At 45.4% G+C, this 21125-nt stretch overlaps 1 protein-coding gene across 1 annotated transcript in view; it reads right to left on the bottom strand.

The window, feature by feature from the left end:
* Nucleotides 1-20419, bottom strand: part of LOC126996347 (protein O-mannosyl-transferase Tmtc3-like) — a 274512-nt gene extending 254093 nt beyond the window's left edge. Inside the window, exons 1-2 of the mRNA XM_050856717.1 lie at nt 20326-20419; nt 15061-15251 (exon numbers count right to left, since the gene is read on the bottom strand). Of these exons, the coding sequence (XP_050712674.1) occupies nt 15061-15251; nt 20326-20419 (285 nt within the window). The remainder of the gene's footprint in view (nt 1-15060; nt 15252-20325) is intronic.
* Between the last annotated feature and the right edge of the window lie 706 nt (nt 20420-21125).

The raw sequence follows: 21125 nt of genomic DNA, 5'->3' as shown, positions 1-21125 counted from the left end.
GCGTGTGTTCGGGTGTTCGTGACATTATCTATAGAGTTATTTATTCAGAGAGAGAAAACAAATATCAAGAGAAAAATATATATCGAAAAAGGTTTAAGAGTTCGATAATTTTTACTGCTACGTCTTTTTTTTATTTTTTTTTATTTGGTGTTTGGTTCTCTCTCTCTCTCTCTCTCTCTCTCTCTCTCTCTCTCTCTCTCTCTCTCGTGAAAGAAGGAATGCACAGTACAGCTTTAGCCTGCGGGACTCTGGTTTAAAACACACACACACACACACACACACACACACACACACACACACACACACACACACACACACACGGCATCAATACCTACGTTGTACGGTGTGTAGCCTCTTCAGTTAGTAACCCATTAAGTGAAGAGAGGCAAGAGTGGAGCACACACACACACACACACACACACACACACACACACACACACACACACACACACACAGACCTCCCCTTCCCACACACATACACACTCACACGCACGCGAACCCCCCTCCCACACACACACACACATAAACCTCCCCTCCTCCGACACATAAACGGACCCCCTCCCCCCAACACACATAGACCTCCCCCCCCACCCCACACACACACGGACCTTCCCCCCTTCCCCCCCACACACGCCGGTAGTAGTGGTAGTAGTAGTAGTGGTAGTGGTAGTAGCGTAGGCTCAACTTCAAGTCTATTACCGAGGCAACCCTACTTCTAAGACAAGCTCGAGGCCGTTCATAAATAAGTTAGGTCCACTTCAAAGAACTTGGCCGTGGCGCGCAGCGGAGGCGATAGCAAGGTTAGGCGAGTTAGGTTCTGTTAACGTCCTGCCGCGCGCGCTCTCTCTCTCTCTCTCTCTCTCTACTGGAGTGTTGCGCCCCTTCCTTCCCTGTCCTCGCTGTGTAGGTAGTGTTGAGAAAGTGAGCAGGCTAGAAATGCCAAAGAAACATCGAAGAACGGAAAAGAAATACTGAAAAAGACGATCACCGCTTTTTTTAGTAAGTTTTCATTTTAACTCCTCGATCACACTAGTCTTCTAAATATGTCAAGCCCGGTCTGGCGTAGGCTCCCGCGGGATCTTTCCTCCCCTCTGCTCTGCCACACAGTCCCAACACCTATCTCTTCCTCTCATATGTAAGCTATAGGTAACATATGAGAGGAAAAAATAGGTGTTGGGATTGTGTGGCAGAGCAGAGGGGAGAAATGGACCCGCGGGAGCCAACGCCAAAACGGACTCGACAATTTGGTTTCACTAGGCAGCAGCTTCTTGGGATGTTTGTATTATGTGTTGAGGGTTTTATTATTGTATTATCTTTAGGCATATAGCTGTTATTGCGCTCTTGGCTGTCTGGCCCACAAAAAAGATGAGAGAACACGCTAACTCACCAGGCTTAAATCGGTTATTAGTTTTATTAGTATACTTATTACATTTGTTTTATTAATTTTGTTTTCGGGTAGTATTATTTTTACTATTTTCAGGTTACTTAGGGTTTTATTCTACTCTCGTCTTTCTCTTTGATCAATAAAAAAACGGGAGAGGGAACACGCTAACTCGATAGGCCTAAATTGGCTCGGCTCGCTGGCAGGCTTTGGAGACGCGGGGAGTTGCTGGTGAGTCTTGGGAGGAGAGAGAGAGGAGGAGGAGAGAGAGAGAAAAGTTGCTCGGTTAAAGGTCGGTCGGCCGTCCACCTATTGGAATGAAATACAGAAAACCACATTCGGAACCGTGGCTGAACTATCAATAATGAATCCTCAGCCCGTCGCGTGGAAGGTAAGGGCGCAACTGTTTCTCTCTCTTCCCCGGCAGCGTGTATAGTGAGTTAACAAAGAGAAGGTGAGAGGAGGAGGGGAATATAAAACTAAGGGGTGGGAAAAAAGATTAAGATGAAGGAGAAAGAAAGGGAGTCGAAAGATGAGAAAGATATAGAAAAGGAAGAGGTAAGAAGGTAGGAAGATGAGGAAGTAGGAGAAAAAAAGGTAGGAAGAGGGAGATGGAAGAAAAAGACGAGGATTATAGAGGAGAAAAAAAAGAAGTAGGTAGACGAAGAATATGGAGAAAAAAAGAAGAGGCAGAGAGAGGAGGAAGATGAAGGAGAAAAAGAGATGAAGGAAGAAGATTAATATGGAAGAGAATAAGAGTTAGCAAGTTGAGAAAGATGGCAGAGAAAAATAAAAAGGTAGGAAGACGAGGAATATGACGGAAAAAAAAGAGAATGTAGGAAGAAATGGAAGATGGAGGAGAAAGATGATGATACAAGAGGAAGAGGGAAAAAGGCGTTACTGTAGTATTAAAAACATTACACGAAAAAACTGTCCGGCATTACTTCCTATTAGCAAAATCGGACGAAGTTAGAAAATTAAAACAGCATCGAATGGGAGGTAATTATACGCCAACAACAACAACAGCAACAACAATACACACACACACACACACACACACACACACACACACACACACACACACACACATTAACACATGCAATTACGGATCATAAATCATTAGGAGACACGATTACGATTTCCATGATTATAACGACTCCGGCAGCATAACAAAAAGAAGGGAAAAAAAAAAAGGAAAATAGAAATACAAAAAAAAAAAAAAAACTCTTGTATCGAAAAAAAGAAAAAAAAAGATTGAAATGAGAATCGAGGAGGGGAAAAAAAGAAGAGTTTATAATATCGAGGAATATCAAACAAAAAAAGTAGAAAAAAATTGATATATACTTTTACTTCCTCTTGTGAACCTTAACATCTATTATATCGTCAGCAGGTTAATGAGGAGGGAATTGACATCGGCGTTTTCACCTTTCTCCCTGCTTCCCAACCCCCTGATTCCTTTTTTTTTCTATATGCCTACCTACCTAAACCCTCTCCGCCCCCTCCCTCTACCTAACCCCTCAATCTATGCCATATACCTCCTCCTCCTTCCCCATTTCCTCCTCCTCTTGCTTCCTTCCCCTCTCCTCCTCCTCCTCCTCCTCGTCCTACCTAACCCTACAACAATCTCTCTATATTATTACTACTACAACCTCCTTCCCCTCCCCCCCTCTTCCTACCCCCCCAGTCTCTATCCTACTACTATACCACCTCATTCATAACCCCCTTCCCTTTAATAAGATAGAAGAGATGACAGGAATGTGTAAAGATGTCATGTGTATCCTAAGGCAATAACAAGAGTACTGGATGTGTCACAGTGTACAGAAATATAGTGTAATTTAATGTAAGGTAATGTTAGGGCACAATACAGCAGGGTTGGGGTGAGGTCAACAAAGGTACCTACATCCGTTTGAGACCATATATGTATACTGTTATATGTATGTGTATATATTAATAAATGTATCAGATCAAAACAAATCTCTTTCCTCCTCCTCCTCCTCCTCCTCCTCCTCTTCCTTACCCTCCCCCCCTTTGTTCTTCCAAGCTCACAGCCTATACTACTCACGTCCTTTATTCCTCCTCCTCCTCCTCCTCCTCCTCCTCCTCCTCCTCCTCTCCCCCCCCCCATCCCCATTTTTCACAGCCTCCGGGGCTACATCAATCAGGGGCGCCGTTGTAAAGTAATAACATCATCAAACTCACGGGGAACCGATTTTCATGTAGACTAAAGGGTTTTATCTTTTTATTATTATCGAGTTGATGTAATTTTTATTTTCTTATTAATTTTATTGGAGTTTTAATATCTTGATTATTTTTTTTGTTGCTGTGTCTGTATGTCTTTTATTTTACTTTAGTGCTGTTCTGTTCTATTCGTGGTTTCTCTCTCTCTCTCTCTCTCTCTCTCTCTCTCTCTCTCTCTCTCTCTCTCTCTCTCTCTCTCTCTCATTGTTAATAACCGTGATTTTTCGTTCTTGGATTTTTTTAACATTCCGTTCCATTACGCTAACGTCTTTTTTTTGTTATTTTTTGCTACTTAATTTTACGCCATTTTCACTTTCGAGTTTACACACACACACACACACACACACACACACGTCCTGGTTACTCGTGTGGACTCTGGCTAGTTGTCGGCGAGGCGTGAACCAGCTGGGTAGTGTTTGCCCGGCGAGGCCCTGCAGCCACGGGTCAACACAGCCTTGGTCACCACTAATAAAATGACATCCACCCTCCCCACCCCCCACCCCGCCTTCTCCTTCGTCTCCATTTCTTTCTCTGTCTCTCATACCTTTACCCCCTCCTTCCACCCTTCTATTAATTTCTTTGTCTATCTTTTATTCTCTACGACCTTTCTTTGTTTTCTTTCTTCTCCCATTTCTCTATTTCTTCTCTTTTTCTCTTATTCATCTTTCTGTCCTTAACCGCTATCATGACCTCCACCTCCTCTCTACTATACCCTTCACCTTCCTCTCCCCCTTTCCTATGTCTTCATTTCTTTCTCTGTTTCCTTATCATCTCCTACCTTCCTCTCCCCATCTCCTTTCTATTTCTTCATTTCTTTCTCTGTTTCCTTATCCTCTCCTACCCTTCCCTTCTTCCAATCTTCTGTTCCCTTCTCCTTCTCCTACTTTTCCTCCCCCTCTCCTTACTTTTCCTTCATTTCTTTCTCTGTTTCCTTATCCTCTCCTACCCTTCCTTCTTTCTGTAATCTTCTTCTCCTACTTTTTCTTTCCTCCCTTCCTTCTTTCTTCATCATTTCTTTCTGTTTCTTTATCCTCTAATCTTGTCTCCTTCTCCTACTTTTCCTCCCTTTCTCCTTCCTACTTCTTCATTTCTTTCTCTGTTTCCTTATCCTCTCCTACCCCTTCCCTTTTCCAATCTTCTGTTTCCTTCTCCTTCTCCTACTTTTCCTCCCCTTCTCTTCCCTATTTCTTCATTTCTTTCTCTGTTTCCTTATCCTCTCCTACCCTTCCCTTCTTCCAATCATCCATTTCCTTCTCTGCTCCTAATACCCTTTTACATTTCCTTCCTCCTCTGTTCCCTTATCCTCTCCCTTCCTTCAGTTCTTATTCCATTTCTCGATTTCTCTTTTCTTACCTGTTATTCTTCTTTCCCTGTTCCTCCTTCCAATCTGTGTCTCGATTTCTTCCTCTTTCTCTCCTTCCCTTTCTAGCCGGATATCTCTTCCTCCACGTCTTCATGTTCTCCATTCTCTTCCTCCTCCATATTTCTCTTCATTACTATCTTATAAATCGCCTCCATCTCGTTATTCATTCTTTATTCTTTATTCTCCTCGTCTCGTCTCGTCTCTCGTCTCGTCTCTCGTCTCTCTCTCTCTCTCTGTTCGTTCTCCATTTCTTTCTCTCTTTCCTTTCCTCCTCCCACTGCTATCCGCCTCCTTACTTCCCATTTCTCCTCCATTCTTACTCTTTTTCGCCTTTCTTCCATCCCTCCTCCACTTATCAGTTTCTCTTTCCTCCCGCTCATTTTGTTTTGTTTTATTTCATTTTTCCCTTTCTCCTCCCTTCTGATCTCCCCCTACCTTCATGCCTTCCTCTCCCTCGCCTTCCCCCTCCCCCTTCCTTCCTTTTCTCTCTCTCCTCTTCCTTTCTCTTCCTATTCCCATTTCCTTTCACCCTTTTCTTCTCCCTGTTCTCACTCTTCCCCCTCCTCTTCATTTCTCTTCCATTTTTCCTAACTTTCCACCGTTATTCACCCCCTTCGCTTTCCTCCTGCCACCCTCCCCCCTCTCTCTCTCTCTCTCTCTCTCTCTCTCTCTCTCTCTCTCTCTCTCTCTCTTCCCCTAGGCGACTCCATTACAAGGTCTTCCTCCTCCCTCTTCTTATATATACAGAAATACTTAGTGAGGAGGAGGTGTGAGAAAAGGAGGAGGAGGGGGAGGAGGAGGAAGAAGGTGGCAGGACAAGGAAAGGAAAGAAAAAATGAAGGGAGAGGAGAAGGAGGAAAACAACGACATCAACGTGTTAACAAAGAGACAAAGGTGACGATAAGGAGGAGGAAGAGGAAGAAGAAGAAGAGGAGGAGGAGAAACGAAAGATAAAAGAGGAAGAGTAAGTGAAGGAGGAGGAGGAAGACGAGAACGAGGACGAGGAGAAACGAAAGAGAAAAGATAGGAAGAGTAAGTGGTGGTGGTGGAGGAGGAGGAGGAGGAGGAGGAGGAGGAGGAGGAGGAGGAGAGAAGATGAAGACTGTTGAGTCCACTTGTGATTGAGGAAGATTAGCTACGGCGTAGGTTCAAAGACTTGGAGGAGGAGAAGGAGGAGGAGGAGGAGGAGGAGGAGGAGGAGGACATATAAGACGAGGAGCAAGATGCCTAATAATAATAATATGATGAAGACGAAAAAAAAAATACTAAAAGAAAGAGAAAGAAGGAAAAGAAGAAAATGGACAAGGAAGAAGAAAAAAGGACCCCAACGATAATGAAGAAAATCAAGCGGATGAGACATAAAACAATAATTAGACGGAGGAAGGAGGACGAAAAGAAGAAGACAATAATAATTAGGAAGGAAACAGAGGAGGAGGAGGAGGCGGGACGAGAGAGAGAGAGAGGGGGGGGGGGGGAATAGAAAACATTGGAGAAGGAGAACGAAAAGGACGAACAGGACAACGGTAAGAAAAAAGACCAAAGAGACCAGATGATGAAGGAAGCCAAAAAGAAACTTACGAGACTGAAACCGAGAGGACCAAGACCAACAGAGCTCGAGAGAGAGAAAGAAAAAGAGGGGAAGTTTTGGGAATCGAAGGGCGTCATTATTTCAGAGCTTAGTGAAGCCTGAGATAGCGGAAGCCCTGGGATGGGAGTAAGTCAGGGGCGGAGGCGGAAAGGCCCATCGTAGGAGCTTAGGGAAACAGAGGAACGGGGGGGCAGGGAGGGGGGAAGGAAGTGGAGCGGTGCTATGCTTTACGACCGCCAGCCCAGGAAGTTAAGATCTCCCTCAATCGACTCCTTCGGGCTTATGCGGGCGACACCACCACCACCACCACCATCAGTCACTACCACCAGTCACCATCACCACCATCAATCACTACTACTACCATCACCACCAGTCACCATTACCACCAACGCATCCATCAACACCACCACCAGTCACCATACACACTACCGCTATCACCATCTATGTATGACAGCCCCTTCCATTAGTAACATCATCATCACCACTAAGAACAACAGCAGTAATCAGAAAATTAATAACAACTACTACTACTACTACTACTACTACTACTACTACTACTACTACTACTATTACTATCACCTTCACCACCACCAAAACCAAAGGCCACTTCTAATATCTCTTCCTTCATACACTTCCTCTCTATTTATCAGTCATTTCCGAGGACAAGAAAACACTAAAGGAAGAGAGAAAAAAATTGGTGAAAAAGAGATACCACATTCCACACACACACACGAAACTACCCTCCCCTCTCCCCCCCCCCACACACACAGTCCCCCACAACCCCTCCCTACACCCCCCCACACACACAGTCACGCAAGGTGCACATCGAAGAAGAATCATGAACGCTCAAAACGCCGTCAGTCTTTATATACGAAACATCCACACCACCGCCGCAGAGGAACCCAAGAGAGACGCAGCGACACACCACCAACACAGCTCACCACGACGCCCCGATCCCAAGCGCCAACAAACGACAACGACACAAACGACAGCGACAAACAAACACCCCGACACCTAAATCAAAAAGCTAACTGCCTCGCGTCGACAGGAACAGGAGGGAGACGACCAATAACAGGAACCAGTTAACTAGTGAAGGCGGCAGCAGGAACGAGGGACGGGAAGGAAGGAAGGAAGGAAGGCAGGAAGAGGAATAAATGGTGGCAGGAGGGACAAGGGGGAAGGGAGAGAGGAGAATAAGATAGGGAGAGAGAGGGAGAGACAGATTTATAGAAAGAAAAATGTTGAAAGAAAGGAAGAAAGGATTTAGAGGCAGAAAGAAGGGAAGATGGAGGGGAGGAAAATAAAAGCAAGGGAAGAGAGAGGGAGAGAAAGAGAAGAAGGGGGAAGGATATTTTGAGGAAAGGGAGACGAAATTAAAGAAGGAAAATAACAAGGAAGGAAACGAAAAAAGAAGGAACTGTTATGAGAAGGGAAGAAATGTGGATATACAGAAGGAAGGAATGAAGAAAGGAAGGAAGGAAGGAATGAAATAAAGGAAGAAAGGAGAGACATACAGGCGGAAGGAAGGAAGAATGGAGAGGGGAGAGAAATAAAACCAAGTCAGGGATAATAGGACGGAGAGAAATATCGAGGAAAAACGGAGGAATAAAGGAGGGATGGAGGGGGAGCAAGAAGGGAGGGAGAAGAGAGGAGAAACGGAGAGAAGGAAAAAATAAAGAGCCAAGATGAATGGGCGAAAGGGGAAGGGATGAGATGGAGAGAAAGAAAGAATGAAATGGAGAGGAGGAGGAGGATCAAGGAGAGAAAAAAAAAAAAAAGGGAATAAGGGAGAGAAAGAGAGAGGGAGAGAGGGACAAAAGGAGAATCAAGGAGGAAGAAGAGGAGAAAGTCACGAGTAGAAAGGCAAAAAAAGAAGAGAGAGAGAGAGAGAGAGAGAGAGAGAGAGAGAGAGAGAGAGAGAGAGAGAGAGAGAGAGAGAGAGAGAGAGAGAGAGAGAGAGAGAGAGAGAGAGAGAGAGAGAGAGAGAGAGAGAGAGAGAGAGAGAGAGAGAGAGAGAGAGAGAAGGGGGGGGGGGGGAAACAGGAGTGATGGAGGGATGAAGCAGGAGAGAAAGGGAGGAAGAGAGGGAGGGAGAGAGAAAGGGGGAGAGGGGAAGGTAGGGAGATAAAGGAGGCAAAGAGGGGAAATAAGGAAAGGGGACTGACGTAAGAATGAAGAAAGAGAGAGAAAGGAGAGAAGGAAGGAGGGAAGGAGGGAGAGAGGGAGGGAAAAATGAGAGGTGGAAATGGCAGTTGGAATGAGATTGTTTCCTTTCATGTATGTAGTTAAAAAGTCATTGACCTCCCGGCTCCCTCCCCCCTCTCCCCCCTCTCCCACTTTGTACTTTCTAAACATTAAGGAATTGGAGGAGGAGGTTGACCGTTTCGTACGTACCCACCCCTGTTAGTACGCACGTCAAGGAGTAAGGAACAAACATACAAACAAACTAACTACTTGAATACGAAAATGATCCTACGAATTGTTAAAGGAAGACTTGTTCATTAATATCTATAGTTCATCTACACACACACACACACACACACACACACACACACACACACGAGAAACTCTTGCTTAAGTCTTCTTCAACTAATTTTCTTCGCTCTTTTTTTATTTTCTTCTCTCTATCTTTATTTCAGTTCATCCCCCAGAACGAAGACTCTCTCCCTCTCTCTCTCTCTCTCTCTCTCTCTCTCTCTCTCTCTCTCTCATATTCTTTTTTCTTCATCTTTTTCTTCTTTTTCTTCTTCATCTTTTTCTTTTTTCTTCTTCTTCGTCTTCCTCCTTCTCTTCTTTCCACTTTTCCCATTGAACCTTTAAGTGAAACCAGCTCTTCTTCACCCAGCTCCTCCTCCTCCTCCTCCTCCTCCTACTCCTCCTCCTCCTCCTCCTCCTCCTCTTCTTCTCCTCTTCTCCTGCTCCATCATCCGGCTGCCGCCTCACTCAAGTGCCACAATCTCCCGGCGCGGGGTGGCACTCTCTCTCATAAGACACCAAAGGAGAGTGCCAAGGGGTCATCTCAGGTCAGGGAAGGTCATGCGAGGTCACACACGTGGAGAAACAAGTATAAGACGTATGTGAGAGAGAGAGAGAGAGAGAGAGAGAGAGAGAGAGAGAGAGAGAGAGAGAGAGAGAGAGAGAGAGAGAGAGAGAGAGAGAGAGAGAGAGAGAGAGAGAGAGAGAGAGAGAGAGAGAGAGAACGGTAAAGAAAATTAAGGTAAAGACAGGAGAGAAAATATTGCACGAGGAAGAGGAGGAGGAGGAGAAGAACAATGACGACAAAAACGAGACGAAGCAGGATGTGAAGAAAAAGGAGGAGGAGGAGGAGGAGGAGGAGGAGGACGATGAAGCAGAGCAAAGATACCTCATAAGGGCGGCTGTTGGCCCTCACGAGCAATAGACTGGAAAAGGGACGCAGCGAAGACATGTCAGGTGGGAAAGATGAGGGAGGGATGTGAAAAAGGGAGGAGAGACATGGAAAAGCAGGCAACAGAAAGTCTATTGGCTCATTGTATGGTTGCCCGACAGTCACTTGGTGCCGACAGAGCAGATGAAAGCACTTCGGAATTCAATTTATTCCCGACGCAGCAAAATAACGGTCGATTCGATTTTTCAGAGTTGATGGCCTATTCGCATTTACTACTTCTGAGGTCAGATTGTTCCAGTGGCGGATGACTCGGTTTGAGAAGAAACTCGTGCCAGTGTCTGTATTACATCGCCTCACTTGAATATGTAGCCCGTTGTTTCTAGTTCCTAAGTTAAATAGAGGCGAGAATGTAAAAGGGGAAAGGGAAGGTTAAGAGATTGGGGCTTTAGGAAGAGAAGGAAGAGGGGAAGGGGAAGAGGGGATGGGGAAGGGGGGTAATAGGTGCAGGTATGGGTGGGGAGACAGAGTGGAAGATAAACAAAGGGAAGAGGGATGAAGGATTCCAGGAAGGGAGAAGAGGAAAATAGGTAAGCAGATCAGTGAAAAGGGATGAGAGACTTGAGAGCGAGAGAGAGAGAGAGAGAGAGAGAGAGAGAGAGAGAGAGAGAGAGAGAGAGAGAGAGAGAGAGAGAGAGAGAGAGAGAGAGAGAGAACTGCGGAGTATAGAGGAGACAAGGATTCTGAGAAGAGGGTAAAGAGAGAGAAGGGAGGAAAAAAAAGATGAAAAGAGGGAGAGAGAAGACGATGAAAATCACACACACACACACAAAAAAATACTAAACGAAATGATAAGAGCGAGAGAGAGAGAGAGAGAGAGAGAGAGAGAGAGAGAGAGAGAGAGAGAGAGAGAGAGAGAGAGAGAGAGAGAGAGAGAGAAGATGAACCCGGGGAAATATATGGGACTCGAACACAAAAGGCAAGAATTGTGGTGTGAGAGAATTCTTTTGGAACCGAGAGAAAGAGAGGAAGAAAAAGAGAGAGGGAGAAAGGGAGGGAAAAAATAAAGAGTGAAAGGACGGACGGACATAAATAAAACGATGATAAAGGAGAGGAAAAAGGCGGCAATTTGTAGGACATAACGAGCTGAAGGAAGAAAGAAGAAAAGAAAAGTGAAGGAAAGAATGGAGGGAAAAAATCATAAAAAACAGGAAGAATGGGAAAAGGAAGGAAAAGCAAGATAAAAGAAGAAATTAAGGAAGAAAGGAAATAAAAAAAAATGAAAGCCAAAAAGATGGACGGAAGAAAGGAAGGAAAGGAAAATGAAAGGAAAGAAAGTTAAAAGAAGGAGGAAAAGAAGAAATTATAGGAATATATTGAAGGAAAGGAAAGAAGAGAGAAAAAGAAGAAAGGAAGAGTAGGTAATAAAGAAAAACTGCAATAGGAGGAGGATAAAAAAAAGCTGAAGAAGGAAGAAGAAAAAATGAAGAAAAGAATGGAAGAAAAAAATCATATAAAAAGAACCGTAGATAACATATATTGAAGGAAAGGAAATGAGGCAGAAGAAAAAGGAGGAAAACGTAATAGTAATAAAAAAGGTATATACGATATGAGAGAGAAAAATAAAAGGAAGCTGAAAGGAAGGATGGGAAGATTAGGAAAAAGTAAACGCGGATAAAATGGAGAAAAAGGAGAGGAAAGGGAATAAGAGGAGAGAAAAACAAAGACATAAGACAGGAAGATAATGAAATAAAGGGAAAAAAAGGCCGATTATGGTGGAAATAAAGGGGAGGAAAAGTAGGGAAAGGGGACAAGTAGATACAGAAAGACAAATAGAGATAGAGAAAAAAGAGAGACATCAAAAGAGAGGGAAGAAGGAGGGTTAGAAATAGAGAGTGATAGAAAGAAACAAAGAAAGAAAGAGGGAGAGAGGAAGGGCAAAGATACATAGCGATAGAGAAAGCGAAAGAGAGAAAGGAAGCGAGAGAGGCTAAAGGGGGATTATGAGAGGAATAAAAAGAGAAGTAAAAAACGGAAAAGTTAAAAAAAAGTAAAAAGCACATATGTGGAGCGTGAATTTATCCGTGGAAAGGGAATTAACGAGGCGAGAAGAGAGTGGAAATATAATGTTTTAGAAAGAGAGAACACAAAAGACGAAATAATAAAGAAGTGGGAGAGAAAAGAGAGATAGAAAAAGAGAATATGCACGATTTAAAAAGAAAAAAACAAAACAAAATCGAGAGAAAAATGGAGAGGGAGCGAGTGGAAGGAGAGAGGGAATATAAGGAAAATTTAAGAGGTGAAAGTGGAAGAGGAGGAGGAGGAGGAGGAGGAGGAGGAAAGGAGATAAAACAGTCGGCAAAAATGGATCAAACGAAAAAGAAAACCAAGCCATTAAGGAAAGAACGTTTTCGGAAAGGACGGAGGAAGAAAGAAAACGAGGAGACAAAGAAAATGGGAAACGACCGAAGGAATAGGTTGCCGAAGGAGGAGGAGGAGGAAGAGGAGCAGGAGGAGGAGGAGGAGGAGGAGGAGGAGCAGGAGGAGGAGGAGGAGGAAGAAGAGCATGGGATCAAAGAAGAATGCGACGAGAACGAAGTGTGAGAGAGAGAGAGAGAGAGAGAGAGAGAGAGAGAGAGAGAGAGAGAGAGAGAGAGAGAGAGAGAGAGAGAGAGAGAGTAGGAATAAGAAAAAAAAAAAAAAGAATCCTGAAGCAAGCAGAAGGCAGTTATAGAAGGAACAGGAACTTAAAAATCACAAAGACCGGTTTTCAGAAGGAGGAATAAAAAAATAAAATGCTCTACGTCACAAAATGAGTAAATCTGGTCACCTGCCACCTTATTCACACCCAGACTTTATTAGAACATCCTTTAAGTCGGTATTCTCAGACGCTTCCTTCCACCCCTCACATCAGCTATTTCCAAAGGGCGAAGAGGAGGTCAATCGGGTTCTCATGGGTGCTTCTGTTTTCACGTTTATGGTACAGAGGCTTTGTCAAATTACTACCCCGGGCTCATACAACTAACTATGTCTCCGCTTCTTACATTAATTATTTCCAGAGGGCGAAAATGAGATCAACCGGGTTCTCATGAGTGCTTCTATTTTCACGTTCATGGTACAGAGGTTTTGTCAAATTAACACCCCAGGCTCATACAGCTAACTATGCTTCCGCTCCTTACATTGATTATTTCCAAAGTCCCAAAAGGAGAGTAATTGGGTCCTCATGAATGTTTCTTTTTTTTCACGTTCATGGTACAGAAGCTTCGTCTAACTGCCACCAGAGTCATAAAACTACCCTTCATGGAAATAGCCAGAACTCCTACGAAAGCCCTATCAAACCCCTCTTTCGGCCACTTCTTTGGATTCTTTTTAGGAGCAGCGAGTAGCGGGCTTTTTTTTATTATTGTTTCCTTTTTTGTGTGCCCTTGAGCTGTCTACTTTGCTGTAAAAAAAAAAAAAATAAATGTGTGTTTGGACGCCGAAATGTTGAATGTGGCTCTCAAGTCTCCTCTTCATAAATATTTCCTCCCTCCCTCTCTAATTCATGCTTCTTCTCTTCCTCCTTTTCCTGTATTCATTCGCTTTCTCCCTGCGTGATCATTCCTCTTTATCCTATTCCCCTTCCTCTTCTCATGTCTTCTCTCTTTCCTTATTCATATCTCCCTCTTTTACCTTCGGCTTTCACTATATGTCGTTTTCAATCCCTTCCTCTATCAATACTTTTACTAACCATATATCCTACTCCTGAAGCCTGTACCTCTCCTTCTATATCCATTCTCTTTCCTACTTCTTACTTTCCTCTTTTACCTCCCTCCGTCTTTCTCCGCCTGCTCATTTCAATCCGTTTCTCTTTTCAAACTTTTACTAACTTTATATACTACTACTTCTCTTCTTCCTCTTAAACTATACCTCTCCCCCTACGGCTTTCCTTCCCTTCCTTTCCTCCCTTCTTCTACCTTCATGTTCCATCCTTCGATCCTCACCTCTTCATCTTCATTATTTGTCTTTATTTTCTCTTCTGTCTTCTCTTCTCTTCTGCCCCGATCCCATTCACTTTCCGCGCACGTCGAAATGAGTGAGTATATTAAACTGGTGATAAGGTTTGTTTTCTTCCGTCTACGAGTCTCTTAATGAAAATATCATAGCTCGCGTTAAGCCGGCCCAAAAATGTTATCAGAGGGTTGAGTTAGTTTTTCCATTAATCCTTCCTGGTTTCAATCCCTCTCACTCTCGCTTGCGCTCTCTCTCTCTCTCTCTCTCTCTCTCTCTCTCTCTCTCTCTCTCGAGTAGAAAAGCAACGTTTTGGAGCCATCTGGTTAATGTAGAATCACTTAGGTTTAAGGACAGATCACCTAGTCTGGACCATGGGGTCTGTGTGGTCTGATTTTCTATGTAATTCTATGTAATTCTCTCTCTCTCTCTCTAAAAGTCAGATCCATCAAAACGATTTTATCTGGCATGTGATTTTTCCTGATGTGCAAACGTTATTTTTTCCCCCTTCAGATAGTTCAATCGTTTATCAGTGCAGGTTCTTTTTGTATACATATTTTTCTTTCAATATCATAAGTTCGATGGTAGTAAAAATGGGTTTTTATTACATTTAAAAAATATGCTTTGATATGTTTTAAAAGCTATTTATTCATTTATTTATTTCTTTTTTGTCCTTTTTCGTGAGTTCATTCGATTCGCTGCTGCTGCTGGAAACTACCAAGGCAACCGTGTGTGTGTGTGTGTGTGTGTGTGTGTGTGTGTGTGTGTGTGTGTGTGTGTGTGTGTGTGTGTGTGTGTGTGTGTGTGTGTGTGTGTGTGTGTGTGTGTGTGTGTGTGCGTCCCAAAGACACACACACACACACACACACACACACACACACACACACACACACACACACACACACACACACACACACACACACACAGACACACACACGCACACACACACACACACACACACACACACACACACACACACACACGTACCAGAAAATGAAGGAACACAAGATACACAAAGAATAAAGAACAAGAAAGAAGGAAAACTCCACCAGAGTAAAACGTACACAAAAAAAAGCAACAAAATCATTCTTCAGTCACCCCTAAATACAGTCCCTTCAAGTCATTACAGTCCTTACCTTCTGCATCGGCGTGCCCCAGAAGTCGTGGAGGAAGAGGTTGGTTACTGGGGTGTGTGGGCGAAGGTCGCGGTTCTCCTTGATAGCGGAGATGTCGTCGAACACAAAGCTGCAGCTGAGGGCGTTGCAGTAGACGAGCAGCGCCACGGTGAGCACCAGGGAGCTGTAGACCCACCCGCACACCGACCCGCCTGCAGGGCAAAGAGAGACGAGGTTAGTGGAGCGCGGAAACAAGCAGGGAAATAAAGCAGCCGGCTACCGTACATCAGGCGCTTGTTAGGCAAATGGCCGGCACCCCCATATATGCTGCCTGCCTGCCCAAGAGGTGAGGGTGGTATTAGTGTGGCAGTCTGACTTCCTAGCCTTCCCTTCCCTTCCTTTTGCCTCCCTCTGTTGTCTCCTCCTTCTCTTGTACCTTCTCCTTTTTTTATCCTTATGCTACTCCTGCTAAGCTGAAATTCCCTTCTTTCTCCTTCCATTGTCTTCTCCTTCTCCTTCACTTCTTCTTCCTTCTTTTCCTCCTCCTCCTCCTCTGTGCTTGTGTTGCTCCCGTCCAGATGTTTTCCTTCCCTACTGCCACCTCTCCCATTGTCTTCTCCTCCTCCAGCTTCTTATATGCTTCTTCTTCTCCTCCTCCTCCTCCTCCTCTTCCTCCTCTGTGCTGTACTACTCCCGCCGTTCTGGTCAAAGTACTTCGCTAATGTCTACTAACTCCTCTATTGCTTGTGTTGTTTTGACGAGGAGTAACAACACAATGGCCGGTGGTGTAGTGGTAGAGTCAAGCCTTTGTGTCGCGTTCCCATGAGTCAGGCTTCGATCCCCCCCTCTGATACAATAATAGTCCGTCTGCCAGTGATTACCAATATTAATTCCGCATTCAGTAATTACGAAGACCGGAATGGCGGATTAACGAACTATATATTGCCTCTGAACCATTCCGATGTGGGTATATTGTGCTGGTGTATTTCTTTTCTTTTCCTTTTTTTATCTCTTTTTTTTTTTTTGCTGCAAGGGAGGGAGGAAGGTCAAGGGCAAAAAACAGAGAGGAAAAAAAAGGAAAACAAGGGCAGATAAGGGAGAAGTAAGGAAAGACAGGGAGGTAAAATATGGAGATGAAGGAAAAAAAGAGCAGAAAAAAAGATATATCAGACAGGAAGATAACATGAATGAAATGAAAAGCAACAACCAAAAACAAAGCTCGCTAGACGTTGCTCACTCCGATAAAAAAAAAAAAAAAAAAAAAGATGAGCGGGTGAGAGAGGTCAATTTCCACCAATCTTTCCAATCTTGATATCATTGAATGTATATATAGTGTATGTATGTTATGTATGTTACGTTAGGTATATGTATTTTCGTATGTAAGTTAGGTTTAAATGATGAATGATTTTTCTCTCATTTTGCAGTTGACCTCATCTGACCTGACCTGACCTGACCTTCTTAGCAAGTCTCCTTCCTAGTATTATTGTGTGTCTCCCTATGTAGGATAGGTATAAATGATGACTCTCCCATTTTTTGGTTGACCTCATCTGACCTGACCTTCCAGCAAGTCTCGTTTCGCGCATGTAAAGTGAATTCGTGTGTAAAGTGTGTGTCATTGTATGTATGTTAGGTATATAAATGGTGACTCTTTCCCCAATTTTACGGGTGACCTCATCTGACCTGACCTTCCAGCAAGTCTCCTTTCGCGTATGTCAAGTGAATTCGTGTGTAAAGTGTGTGTTATTGTATGTATGTTAGGTATATAAATGGTGACTTTTCCCCCAATTTTACGGGTGACCTCATCTGACCTGACCTTCCAGCAGCCTCCTTCCGCGTCCCGTCCCCGCGTGAGCCCCTCAGATAACCTTCCCCAGTAAGAGTCGAAGCCGGGATTATTAACTGCAGCTTTCCAATTTCATGGCGGCGAGGCAGCTGTGGAAGGGGTAGCGGATGCTGGGTCTCTCTCTCTCTCTCTCTCTCTCTCTCTCTCTCTCTCTCTCTCTCTCTCTCTTTTTCTTTTTCAGTTATTTTCTTTATTTTTTCGTTATTCGTATTTCGTTTTCTTTTCTTCTCTTCTTTACAGTTCGTTCTTTCTCTTTTCCTTTCTTTTTATTTTCGTTCTCTCTCTCTCTCTCTCTCTCTCTCTCTCTCTCTCTCTCTCTCTCTCTCTCAAGGTCACAATAACGGCCAGAAACTCTCGCCCCGTTATAAGACTTCATAATATCGTGTGCCCTCAGATGCTTAGAAATGCGTCATGGCTTCAGTAACTTCCGTATACTTGGAAATGCGGTGTGACTTCAATCAACCACTTAAACCGCTGCTTAGAAATGCGTTAAGGCTTTCTGGAACGATTAGAGCTACGTACACCATTGCGGTTTCACTCTACCTGATATACCCACTCCCCGAAATACCCGCCTCCAATAGCAACATCGCCGGGCAGTTGCATCACCACCGTCAGCGCCGCCCCCGTCACCGCCGCCGCCCGCCGCCTCAGCCCCGGGGATCACAACGGCTTAGGACACCCCGAGGAGAGAGATTCCGTGTCGATCCCGAATAATCGTTCAGGCCGTGATTATATTTAATGGCGTTGGCGGTTAATGAAAAATAGATTGAGATGAAATGAAAACAAAAACTGCCTTGACCCAACCCATCGCCGGGGAAGAGGAGGAGGAGGAGGAGGAGGAGAGAGAGAAAGAGAGAGAGGCTTCCTTCTGCCAGGGCCGCGGACGATGACGTGCGAACCTGACGGACTGGAAGCGATAAAGAGAAATTATAACACCGATCGAAATGGGTCGTGGCGGCTAATACTTTAATTGTTTTGTTGTGATGGACGACGATATCCCGCCATTTAATCTTCTTTCTCTCCTCCTCCTTTTCTTTCCCCCTACCCTCCTCCTCTTCCTCTCTTCTTTACCTCCTTCCTCTTGAGTTCCTTCTCTTCTTCCCTTTCCTATATACTTACAGACCTCCCTTCTCCTCTTCCTCTCTCCTTTCCTTTCCCCTTCTCTCTTCCTCCTTTTCCTCCTTCCCCCTACTTACAGATCTCTTCTTTCTCTCTACCCTTTCCCCTTCTCTCTTCCCCCTACCTACAGATCTCTTCTTTCTCTCTACCTTTTTCCCTTCTCTCTTCCCCCTTACTCCTCCCCTTCCCCTCTTTTTTCTTTTTACCTCCTCTCCTTACCCCTATTCTCTTCCCCCATTCCTCCTCCCCTACACTTACAAAACACCCCCCTCCTCACTTCTGCCCTCCCCTATCCCCCCCTCACTCCCACACGCAGACAGTCGGGTCCCACCACACCACTCCCCCAACACACTGCAATTATTTAGCAGCTCGTGATGAATATATATGGACATTCATCACACTAATAATTCCACTCACTAAATTTAATATCCCGAGAAGGAAACTACCGAATTGCCACATAATATAATATCCCGTATCAGCTTCATGTATATTTCCCTTATCCCCTCCCTCATCCCCCCCCCCCTTCCCTTCGTTTTCAGTAGCAGAAGCATAAAAGTTAAAGGTAATAGAAGTTATGGATGCTGCTAACTTGATTATTTCCTACTTAGTAACGCATTAGCTAGGGAAGAAGTGAGAGAGGGGCGCGGAGCAGAAACCTAATTACATCACGAGAAGCAGACACAAGTTAGGGAAGACGGTAGCGAGGTGAAAAAGGATGGTTGAAGAGGGGAAGGTGGGGTGGGAACGGCTGGGTGAAGGGGGAAGGTGAGGTGGGAACAGCTGGGTGAAGGGGGAAGGTGAGGTGGGAACGGCTGGGTGAAGGGGGAAGGTGGGTGGGAACAGCTGGGTGAAGGGGAAGGTGGGTGGGAACAGCTGGGTGAAGGGGGAAGGTGAGGTGGGAACGGCTGGGTGAAGGGGGAAGGTGGGGTGGGAACGGCTGGGTGAAGGGGAAAGGTGGGGTGGGAACAGCTGGGTGAAGGGGAAGGTGGGGGTGGAACGGCTGGGTGAAGGGGAAGGTGGGGTGGGAACGGCTGGGTGAAGGGGGAAGGTGGGGTGGGAACGGCTGGGTGAAGGGGAAAGGTGGGGTGGGAACGGCTGGGTGAAGGGGGAAGGTGGGGTGGGAACGGCTGGGTGAAGGGGGAAGGTGGGGTGGGAACGGCTGGGTGAAGGGGGAAGGTGGGGTGGAACAGCTGGGTGAAGGGGAAGGTGGGGGGAACAGCTGGGTGAAGGGGAAGGTGGTGGGAACAGCTGGGTGAAGGGAAAGGTGGGTGGGTGGAACAGCTGGGTGAAGGGGAAGGTGGGGTGGAACGGCTGGGTGAAGGGGGAAGGTGGGGTGGAACAGCTGGGTGAAGGGGGAAGGTGGGGTGGGAACGGCTGGGTGAAGGGGGAAGGTGGGGTGGGAACGGCTGGGTGAAGGGGGAAGGTGGGGTGGGAACGGCTGGGTGAAGGGGGAAGGTGGGGTGGGAACGGCTGGGTGAAGGGGAAAGGTGGGGTGGGAACGGCTGAGTGAAAGGGGAAGGTGGGGTGGAAAGGGCTAGGTGAAGGGGATGCGGGGTGGAAAAGGATGGGTAAGGGGGATGGATGTGCTCTGGGGGCAATATGAAGCCTAATAAGCCAGGAAATGAATCCTTATAAAGTGGAAATATTACAAGAATACTGAAAAAGTCTTCATGCTCACAAAGGACTATTTCTATGTACCCAAACAAATTATTCCATGTGGCACAATACAATAAGAAACAAGAGTATAAAGCAGGAGGTGGATAGAGTAAATGAATCCATAAGTACTGACATATTTACGAAATCAAAAGTAGGAATGAGGAACTGAAAGCCGTTTCTTTGTAGGGGCTGTACTGTAGCCTTCTTGTCGGTCCCTCTGTCTGTTCCCTTACTAGCTGCACACAGAAGGACCGATAAGTGTGGTGCTGCCCTCTAGCTTTGAAGGTTCTATTAGGTCCCATTAGGTCCTATAGGTAGGGCGGACGGGGCATCCCTGCGGCGCCACTTTTTCGTCTGGCTCCCGCAGCATCGCGCCAGCACGCCTCGGCCCGCGGCGGCGTGTGATTAGTGGACATCCTGGCGCGAGTGTGGAGCCGTCCGTGCTACAACAGGAAGCCGGAAACAGCCTCTCATTATCCCGTAAATGTTAGCTTTTAACATTTATGGAAATGTAAAATTCATGCCAGCTGTGAATAATGAGAAGCTCCGTCAAACACACGCACGCAGGCCAAAGGGAAGCGGTGAAGTCCCATTTTTGTAGCGCCTAATGGCAATTACCGCGCCTCTTCTGCCTAAGGGAACGATACTCGCCCTAGTGTTGCTATTACCGATGAGTGGGACAAAGACTGAGGGTTCGTGGGCGGGCAGGACACACCACCCACAGAACTCCTCTATTAACACTGCATAAGAGTCCACACTCATGCTTTACGATCGCTTGGCCCTGAGAGTGAGAAATGGTGAATGTTGAAGGAGGGTTAGAAGGGAAGCAGAGTACTCACTATGACTCCTTTATGAAGAAATAACGTCACAGTCTATAGAGGAACGATAACCATACACTATTGCTCTATTCCAGTATTGCTTGACTTAGGAAGGTAAATGATTTGGAGTCAATGGGTGAGCAGGGCACATACTAAAACAATCCATTATAAAAAGGTCACGCCACGGTACAGGGCAGTCCTATAGTCTTCCAAATATGTCGAGGCCGGTCTGGCGTAGGCACCCGCGGGTCCTTTCCTCCCCTCTGCTCTGCCACACAGTCCCAACACCTATCTCTTCCTCTCATATGTAAGCTATAGGTAACATATGAGAGGAAAAAATAGGTGTTGGGATTGTGTGGCAGAGCAGAGGGGAGAAATGGACCCGCGGGAGCCAACGCCAAAACGGACTCGACAATTTGGTTTCACTATAGTCGTGCCTTACGGTCGGTAAACTCTATTAACGGGGCAAGTAAAGGGTTGGGTCAGTGGGTTAGCAGGGCGGAGGGAGGGTCCGCCACAACGCATCACAACACTCCGGTGCAAAGAGGAGAGTCATCCCCTACGGCTCCTATACCCTGCTCCTTTAGAGGATACTCATACCCTTCGGTTCATGCACCCGGTTCTTTTATACTCTTCTGTGCATACTACAA

Source organism: Eriocheir sinensis, chromosome 10 (assembly GCF_024679095.1).
Source record: "Eriocheir sinensis breed Jianghai 21 chromosome 10, ASM2467909v1, whole genome shotgun sequence".
In the NCBI taxonomy this organism is placed as follows: domain Eukaryota; kingdom Metazoa; phylum Arthropoda; class Malacostraca; order Decapoda; family Varunidae; genus Eriocheir; species Eriocheir sinensis.
The sequence above is the reverse complement of the archived record's forward strand: the minus strand, read 5'-3'. Positions and strand labels throughout refer to the sequence as shown.